The sequence below is a fragment of the Cynoglossus semilaevis genome, chromosome 13, assembly GCF_000523025.1.
Source record: "Cynoglossus semilaevis isolate Cse_v1.0 chromosome 13, Cse_v1.0, whole genome shotgun sequence".
In the NCBI taxonomy this organism is placed as follows: Eukaryota; Metazoa; Chordata; class Actinopteri; order Pleuronectiformes; family Cynoglossidae; genus Cynoglossus; species Cynoglossus semilaevis.
Window position 1 is genome coordinate 9,532,141 of NC_024319.1, and position 10,164 is coordinate 9,542,304.

At 39.8% G+C, this 10,164-nt stretch overlaps 1 protein-coding gene across 3 annotated transcripts in view; it reads right to left on the minus strand.

Moving 5' to 3' along the window:
• col14a1a (collagen, type XIV, alpha 1a) overlaps positions 1 to 10,164 on the minus strand; it is a 120,429-nt gene that overhangs the window by 92,152 nt on the left and 18,113 nt on the right. For all 3 annotated transcript variants that reach the window (XM_025061661.1, XM_008323480.3, XM_025061660.1), the window contains exons 4-5: positions 6,964 to 7,107; positions 5,716 to 5,811 (exon numbers count right to left, since the gene is read on the minus strand). In XM_025061661.1, coding sequence (XP_024917429.1) covers positions 5,716 to 5,811; positions 6,964 to 7,107 — 240 coding nt within the window. The remainder of the gene's footprint in view (positions 1 to 5,715; positions 5,812 to 6,963; positions 7,108 to 10,164) is intronic.

Sequence of the window (10,164 nt, forward strand, 5' to 3'; positions counted from 1 at the left end):
TGTGTGTGTGTGTGTGTGTGTGTGTGCACGTGTGCTTGTGTGTCTAATTGTTTTGACATTTCATGTTAAGTCAACCAGTAAATTGGTATTGATTCAGTTGAACAGGTTTTCTTCACAGTTTTCCTAAACTGTCAAAAAGAGCCTTGACTCAAATTAAAAATCAACAATAAAAAATATTAACAAATTCAAATACACTAATGCAGGGGAGGATTTCAAGTCTTGCCTCATTGGCATTTTCTAACACTTCTCTATGGTTGTGCAGAACAACTGGCAACTCCTTATCTACAGCAAGAGAGTGACCCACATGTGGGACAAATATAGTCACAGACACACCTACAGCACACACAGGCCTCACACACAGACGTCCTCTGGTCTTGAAGGATATTTTACCCAGAACTTATATTTAAACACTTTCCTGTGCTGTCCCGGAGTGGTTTTATAAATTAACACAGCACACGAAAGTCATCTTCTCTGCAGCAGACACAGCACAGAGAACACACTTGATCTCAAAAACTGATATTCTAGAACAGAAGGAATTCTCTCCAGCAGCTGAATCCGGTGCACACACACGTCACTCATTGATTTAGAAGCTCTTAAAAATTGCTCCTCACTGAAAAGTCTCCGACCCGTGTTTCGAATCGCGGACTTGTACGCTGCCGTAAAATATCTTTTTGAAATATTTCCTGTTTGCTCAGAGTCAGACGGAGTCAAAGACACTCCAAGAGCAGACAGAAAATCTGCGTCACTTCAGGGCCCGGGGACAGACCGTCTGTGTTTGGTCCACAGCAGCTTGTGCTCAGGCTCTGCAATATGTGGTTAAGTCATTTGTAGAGTATCATTAGGACAAATGAGGGCGGCTGAGGTGGTTATTTCACAGAGAGCGGAGGAAGATTCCTGCTACTTCCTTCCGTTAATGGACACATCCTCTAAACTTTAAAACCCATCTAAGAAAATCCAATTCTCCTTTCTAATTTACAGACAAACAACAGAAGTGAACGCCTCCAGAAAAACACCTACAGACGGGGACGCTGGATTAATGCTGCAGTTTTTCAAATGATCCAAGGATAAAATAATACCTCAAACCTTCTTTAGTCTTTTGACTTTTTCGTTTGAAGCATTAAAATCTAAAATCCAGATTACATGTGTATATTACTGATTAGATTAGATTCACTTTAAAGGATGCAGCTGCTCAAATAAAAACCTGGTCAAATAAGAGAGTGCTTCTGTGGGACTGGACTGGTGTTAATGGTGTTCTCTGGTCCCCTGGTCAGACCAAATTATCCCTCTGACCCACTTTCTGGTCTTTAACCATCAATTGAGAAAATCTGGTTCAAGGGGCGGCTGAAGCTCAGTGGGTTTGAGATTTGACTTCCTCCAAGAAGGTTGCAGGTCAAATCCAGCTGATAATAAATCGTCGGAGTACGAGGCAGAGGGGAACGCTCTCACTCACACCGGTCATTTCATCCTGTGAAGAGTTAATGAGCCGTCAATTAACCAAGGAGGTGATCTGAGACACACTGACCCGGGTGTGAATAACGCCCTGTAAATGGGTCACGGTGTGGATTCTTCTGGTGTTTTATAATAACCACTCTGTGTTCTTGCAGTCAGGTCATCATTAGATTGGATTAGACTTGTATGATCACAAACTAATATACTACATACTGGAATATATGTAAAAAATATTGATTTGGTTTTGGATAGTTATGGTACTACACGTTTACCATGGATCATTTATCATCGTTTATAAACATTGATGAAGACTGTACTGACCTCTCATTCATCAATATAAAGAACTAATAAACAAATATAGGGTCAAACAGAATAACACATTTATATGACGTGAGTTGACAGTGATGTTATAATTTTTAAAAGGTCTTTGATTTTAATAAACAGAACATGTTCGGGGGCGTCTCCAACAGCTTTGACTAGTTTTATCATAACATATTTGCCAGGTGTTACATTCGATTTGGTCAAAATGGGTCCTAAAATTTGACGGGGGAGCCGGGTCAGGAGCAGATAGACGAGCATTTAGCCTTTTCTACACAACCTTCTGGGGAAATGGGGGCATAGCAGGGAAAAGGCAGAAGTATAATGATAATATAAATTAATAACATCATTTGGATACGTTTGGTGGGCCAGATTAAAAATCCAAGCGGGCCGCATCCGGCCCCTGGGCCGTAGTTTGCCCATACCTGGACTAGACAGTAGTCATTTTTAACAAGAGCATTAAATGTACCCACAAGTATAACTATTAAAACTAAACCAAAAAACATACCCACAAGTATAACTATTAAAACTAACCCAAAAAACAGCAAGTAATGGCATGAGTATTACACACACACACACACATACACGCACACACACACACACACACACACACTATGTACAAATACAAATGAAGACTTGGTCAAATGGTGGACGAATAAGTACAAAGATAGCGTGACAAAGAAGGAGAAGAAAGGAAGTGAGTCACGTGTTGTAGTAGATGCAGCACCTACTATTGATCTACCCAGACACACACACACACACACACACACACACAAGTGCACACTCCCAGTACAAAAGCACAGCGTGATATGATTATAATACCCAACAGGTACGAAGCAGAACACAGATCAAGGTCACCGCTGTCACAGTGAATGGGGAGTCGCTCTGATAAATGTGTGCGTGTCTGTGTGTGTGTGTGCATGTGTGTATTTGATGCCAATTCAGCACCGCAGGGAGATTCACAGCACACACTCGCATACTAGATTTTGGGGGTAATTTGGTAACCAGATGTGTTGCACCACAGGCACAGCAGGGAGCTGCACCACAACAGGAACACACTCTTCTATTAAAAGACTCCATATTCGTCTCTACTGGTGGTGATGGAGAATAAATTTGTTTTTCAAAAATATCAAAATATCTGTCATCACACAAATTGTCATGCCAAAACTCCAGCATCAACCAAAACAGGAAAAAAAAAAAAAGGCTGGAGGAAAACAATCAAATTCACACCTGGGGTAAAACAACAGACAAACATATTTTTAGTGTGTTTTAATGTGTTTCAAGTCGTGTCCCACAATGCACCTTTCTGCCTGGATTTATAAGCCGTGTGTTTTCATCTGCACCTCAGACCTGGATGATTATGTATTCATGAATGCAAAGTGTCTATAAATAAGTTTAACAACATGGTTAATTGCTCATTGGTGCACAAACACACATTCACACACATAATTACACACCTCTCTCTCCTTCACTGTGTCAGATGGAAATACATCGCAAACAGTTTACCCATTCATAAAAGACTGAGTTTTTTTTAATCCAGACTCTGATTCCTAACATTTATGAATCTATAATCTGTGTTAATAACCCACTTAAAGTAGAGGAGACAGAAACCTGAGCATCCAACTGGAAGGATACAGTACTGACCACAACAAATGAGATGCACAAAGGGATGATTACCGTATTTTCTGGACTATAACTCACACTTTTTTCTTCCTTTGGCTGGGTTAGCGACTTATACTCAGGTGCGACTTATATATTAAAATATATAATTTCACGTGTGTTATTTTCACACTGACAGCCACGAAAGGCGTCAGCATAGCATACACCTATTCAGCCTGTTGTTCTCTATTCTACTGTTATTATAATAAATTACCCTTCAAGATGAAATGTCTGTTCTTGGTCTCAGAATTTGTCAAATAAATTTTGCCCAAAAAATACCACTGTACAACAGCAAGGAAGCTTCTTCTAAAATGCCATGAAGTCACTTTAGCTAAATTAGCTTAGGCATGCTAACCTTGCTCAAGTAAAAAAAAAAAACAGTTGCTTCAGAATGAACTTTTTTATTAAAGATATTCTGGTTTGATTTTTTGTCCTTAACGTTGTGGCTTCTTTAATTGGTTTCTACGGGGCAGCACCTCAGCGGCACAGACTCAGACAATTAGAAACTTACTGCCTCAGGACTTCAATCTGCATTTGTAGTGGTGAGTACTACGACTCACAGGGAGGAACAGGTAGGCAACAGACTTTTTGTTTAGAAACAGCATCATGGGATTGACCACTCTATATTAAAATTCGGAGCAGCGAGTAATGAGTTTTTCACTTTGTGTGCACACCAGAATACAATATTGTAGTACAAATGTCACTTCAAGTGACATTTAAAACTTTGAAATTAATCAAATTCCTACCTCAGCACCAATTAATGTGTCTGACACCCAGCGATGAGCAAATGTTCGTCGCTGTGGTGAAGTGAAAGACTATAACATAAGGCTTGTCTGTTTCACACACACACACACATTTTTAGACATTTTTACAAATGACCAAGTGCTCTGCAGACAAAGAGTCTCTGCTTTGGTAAAGAAATCAACACCTTAAAGACTCGTTCTGTGCTAGCACGCTCTCAATCAGGGACATAAATGGATTTCTTTGTTCTCACACTTTGGAAAAATATTCAACATTGTATAAATAAAGAACACAGCGATGCTGCCAAACAAAGGACTGTCTTGGTTTCGATAATAAACAGACACGGAGCCGGAGTTTCTCCTCAAATGAAAAGGCAGCCATGCAGAGACAAAGAAGCAGAGCGGGTCACTCGTCGCCTGATATCAATTGTCACCAAAATATCACTCAGCAGCCGGCGTGTAGAAGAGTTTCCACGGAGCAGCTCAGTGAATGATTCACCAGTGAGGATTATATGGTTTTGGCAGTTCGACTCTCACATGTGTTACTCAACCAGGCCCATGTCTGTCTGTCTGTCTGTCCATCCGTCTGTCTGTCTGTCTCGAGGTCCAACTGGACATCCACACTCACTTTTATGGACATTCAGTGTCCAGAGGATGAAATTAACATTTTAAATAGTGGCTTCATGGGCCCTGTGAAATGTTTTTAACATTTCTGGGTTGATTTTTAAGGCGACTTTATCAAATTTAAGTATCTTTTGAAAAGCTTTGATCTATTACTAAAGCTACATATTTGACTTCATGTCTGGCTTCACTATACTCTTCGTTTGGCACCTGTTCATCTATACATGGGCTAACTAAGCTATGTCTTTGGTTAGCCTTGTTGTTGTATTATTTTTGGCTTTTACTGTTGAATCAATTGGCAGCTCATCAGTTATTTTGTCATTTTTTGTGCTAACGCTAAGCTAATTTTGCTATGACAGTGTAATTTTTACATTTTACTTTTAATTATAGCTGGATATTAATATCATTAATATCCCCTGTAACACTTTGGCTACTTTGTCATCTGTATGTTTGAACTATCTACCTAGTTATGTCTGGTATAGTCTGGTAAACTATTCTTATGCCCATTTCTGGTTAAAAACAAAATTCCAAACTTGTTAGTTGTTAGTCTTCTTAATTATTTACTAACTTTTGCTGTTGACTTGTGTCAACAGCCTAGCAGGATATCTTTACTAAGGTTTTAAAAATACAACTACTGAACGGAGCAAAACGGCCCCATCAGGAGAATTTTAAAGGCAAACGCAGTTATTTTATGGGCATCTTGCCCTGAGGCCCTGCAAGTTTAATGACCCACGTCACCAGTCACTGCCTTTCTGATGCAGGAAGCTGATGTGGTGGAGACACCAGCAGCAGCTGTTTTTTCCTTCCTCCAAACATCTCTATGGCAATAGACTGGAGGACTCCTTCTGCACAGTACGACTCCCCTTGTCTTTTTTTTTTTACAAGTGCATACAAGGTCAGGTTCAAGTGAAGTAAAGGTTCGTCCTACCTCCTGAGATCTCATTGGCTTCATCTGGAGGTCCAAGTGAATCAGTCCGTGTCTGAGGTTCAGTCTTGCCTCCTTCATCACTCTCACCTATTTCAGCTAGAGCAGATTAAACAGATAAGTGAGGTGTTAGTGGAAACCCACAGTTAGAGAGACTTCCGCTCATTGAGTGTGCATGAATGTGGAATAAAAGCACACGGGGGACACAGAAATCTTGGAAGACACCAGGTGATAAATGTGGCGAGAACAGATGGAAAGCAGTCAAAATATGTCAACAGAATGGAGTGAAGAAAGAATGATTCCACTGTCACTGTGAAATTAGTTCTGTGACCAAAGAATATAAACTAGAATTGATGTCTCTTCTTCAAACATTGTTGCTGAAATATTCAACTTTTTTAAAATTATATCTGATACAAATATCTGATGTTATTACAGTATCTTTGCATTAAATTAGGTTTAGTTTTAGATTACTTTTATTTAGGATTCATAAAAAGCACATGTTGTATCCCTTTTTTTTTGGTGTGAAAATAAAGATAGCGGCTGTGAATAATACAGAATATGGTAAGCTATTACTACAGCCAATAACAAAATCAATGTATACTGCTGAGTCATTTGACCAATGAATGCTGATTCACAGGCACCAAAGAGTTTATCAGTATTGGCAGAATTCTGACAAAAAATAAAGCTTATATTAGAAGAATGAATTCTTAGGTTAATGGGAATGAAAGTTAAATATTGCTGACTGGTGGTTCTTTTTTCAAATAGATAGAGATGTCTTGGCTCGTTAATGTCCTGATGCTAACGAGGATGTGGTGCTGATTGTCTTTTTACTGAACTTCAAAAGATGCTTTAACTTTTCTTTTTCATTCTCAGAGCATAGCTCCCTAAAAATGTAAAAGAAAAATGCCATCCATATGGCAATTATACTGTCATCATATATACTGTATATTGGTGCAAACAAAACTCAAAATATAGGGGGGGGGGGTTGGGGTGGTTGCAGGAAAGAGAGTCCAGTATGAGAAGGTGAGGAAGTAAATAACAGGATGAGAGAGGAGCAGCAGGAGGAGGCAGAGCAGATTTGACAGCACAGAATAGTAATGCTGTGTCAACAGTGAGCAGCAGAGTGGTGAAGGCCACAGCCACTGTTGGAGAGATGTGAACAAAAGAGCAGAGCGTAGTGTGTGGGAGCAACAAGGCACAGCCATAGGTTAGAAGATATAAAGAACAACAACAACAAATGTATGAACAAACCTTTATGTCTGCCCTGCAGCGGTTTGCTCTGCACGCCGCCTCTGACAGCGATGACACCGACCGTGTAGGCTTTGGCCGGGCTGTAGTCTGTTATTAACACCTTGGTGTCCGATTTAGAGACGATGAGCTCCTTCTGATGTCCACCTGAAGAAGAGGAGGAAGAACAGGAGAAATGAAGGTTAAACTGGTTCGTTATCTTCAGCCCGGATTTTCCTGGATTTTTCTTTTTTCTTCTTTTTCTACTTGCTACTGTCAGTTGCTTTGAAGTGAAGCATTAGTATTCTCGTGATGAGCCAATACAAAGTGAATGCAGTGTAGACTAATTAAAATTCCCCATTGTGGAGACATTACATTCAAGGTCATCATTTTTTTCTTTTTTTTTTCCTACAGTGCATTTATTCTCCAAAATAGTAACGTCAAAAATATCTGTTAATCCCCAACTGACAAAGATGTTACTTCATCAGTCTATTTTAGATCTGACCCTGTCATCAATCAGGACAGCAGCACATCTGTGTGTGTGTGTGTCTGTGTGTGCGTGTGTCTGTGTGTGTGTATGGGTGGGTTTCTAGTAAAGTTATATTCCTGGGAACATTCTGCAGGTTCACACTGAGTGACTACAGAGTATTTTTAGGTTCAAGATTTTGTTTGGAGTTAGGATTAGAATTAGGATTAAATTAGAGTTAGCCTGAGGATGAGGACTGGGTATAAATCTGTATTGGTCAAGGTGAGGTTTAAGAGTTAGACCAGGCGTGGGTTAACCTGATAAAATGCTAAAACACTTTTATCATTTTCTACGCCATCTAGTTTAGCAGGCCGGATTAAAAAGGTGAATGGGCCACATCCAGCCCCTGGACCATAGTTTGCCCACGCCTAGGTTAGACGATGCATTGTCTATGTACAGTGTTCACAAAACACAAACTCCTGTGTGTGTGTTTGTCAGTGTGTATGTGTGTGTCCCCTCAGCTCTGGCATCTCCAGTCCCTGTCGGGTGATGACTAACAATGGCTCAGGAGCAGGGAGATAAGCCCTGCTGTAGGGGCAGCTGGTTAGGGCAAATGCATGGACCAGTGCTCACACCACAAACACAAACCTGAATCTGATGATCAGGTGAACCTGAGCAGTTTTTATATTTAGGTCTGAAATTGAAAGACATTGACTTTCTCATGGTCCAAACATGTTCAGGGATTCTCCCTGAACAGCCCTCAGCGGCGGTCAATAACGTAGCTGAGCAGAAAATGGAAACAAGGACGAACAGATAGTGTGTCCTCTTTCTGTCTGTGGTTTAAAAAAAAACATCTATACACTGCTGAGCCCGGGTGAATGTCAAGTGGTGAAAAGAAGGATCTGGAAGGTTAAATTTATGGTACAGTGTAACTTAATCTATAATTGGAAACTTAATCTGATGCATTTTATAGTTTTCTATATTTATTAGGCACATCATTATATGATCATATCAACCGATATTAGCATATTATGTAATATCTGTAAGAATCATTATAGGTTTTTCCACCAATAATGAAAACCTGATACCTGGGTTTCGCCAAATGATATAGGCCCAAAACATTTTGGGGATAAACTGCTGTATATTAAAGTGAAAGTCACTAGATGTCAGCATTGCAGCTCATTTATTTAATGTCATACTCATACAGTGCTTTGTTGATTAACAAATTAATATTACCAGACCTATTTGGTATTGGTTGATAACGGAATCAGAAATTAAGTGATTAGACAATATCGGCATATCAGATATTGGCAAAAAGTTAATATCGGACATCCCTAATATTGATATATTAAAATGTGTTCTACACCATCAGACATACACAGCACATATGACGTAGGTACAACATCAGCATGTATCATTTCTAAGCTAATTCTAACTTGTATTTTTTTCCAAAAGAATTGTGCAAAAGCTCTGCTCCTTTTCTGCTCAAAGATTTTAATTGATTGATTTTTATTGATTTAATGTCTTTAATGTGTCAGTCTTTTTTTTCCTTCATCAAGAATGATTCCTTTCCCTTTGCAGGAAATAGCTTCTGTTAATGAGAGGGAAATAAAAGTGGCTGTAAACATCCTCCTGTCCTCACTGTGTGACGTCTTCACAACAACCCACTGAGATGAGCCCTCTCTATATAACACTGCCTTCCTGTTCAATCCACAGTCATTAAAAGTCAGCTTGAAAAAGTAAAAGTACTGTAAAAGTGCTTTTTAAATACTGTTATTAATACAACCTTTCCAGTAGTTTCCATTAGTGTTTCCAAAAGGCCACCGTTATCATTTGTCCCAGTTGAGTTTCACAGAAATGACTGTTGGTCGAGACAAGTCAGTTGTTGAAAACAGCAGTTTTTGAGACTTTAAAAGAACAGTGTTTTAGGCTGATGGAGCAGAGAGTTTCAAACGTCTGAGCTTTTTCATTGGAATCTTTTTTTTTTAACCTAAGATTTCTCGGTGCAAACTGCCCGGTTGTCTGGGTCAGTGTGGCTGCTCTTATTTATTCATTCATCTAATGGAGCCAATCCCTGGTGACACTGGGTAAAAGGCAGGGTGTGTCCACAGTGACAGGTTCATCAGAAGGCCAAAAAGGCCGACAGTATCATCTATCAATCAATTCAAAGTCAATCAGAGATCATTCAGAAGTGTTCACCGTCTGCCACCACAGATGCCAGGAACAATTTGGGTTTTGGAACTCTTCTCTAAAGCCCAATAGAACAGAGCAGATGATGTCAGCTCAGTGTGACGGAGGAGGCAAAAAAAACCCCGAAACAAATTTATTCCAAACGCAGATGTTCAAATGCATCTCTCTGCACAGACTGAAGTGAAAGGTTGACGCTCCATAACAAAAGACGGTACTGTTTTAAATGTCCCACTGGGACAGCGCATAAGCATAAGGTGGTGTCAGCACATGTAGTGAGAGTGTAGCCAAGTGTAACCTCGGTGAAAGGACACAGAGAGAGGGCCGACCTAATCAAGTCCTGGTGACATAAGGCGTGTATGTTCTGGACCCACCAGGACGCCGGCACCTGACCAAGTACAGATGTCCAGATATGAAAAGTCTGGGCAGCATGAATTATTGTAACTCAGCAGGAGTCACTTGAGATATGAGCGACCAAGGAGAAAAATAAAAACTACTAAAGAACTTTTGAATCAACAGTGTCTGACATTAAACGACTGTACGACGTTATCAACATTGTTAAAAGCCTGTAA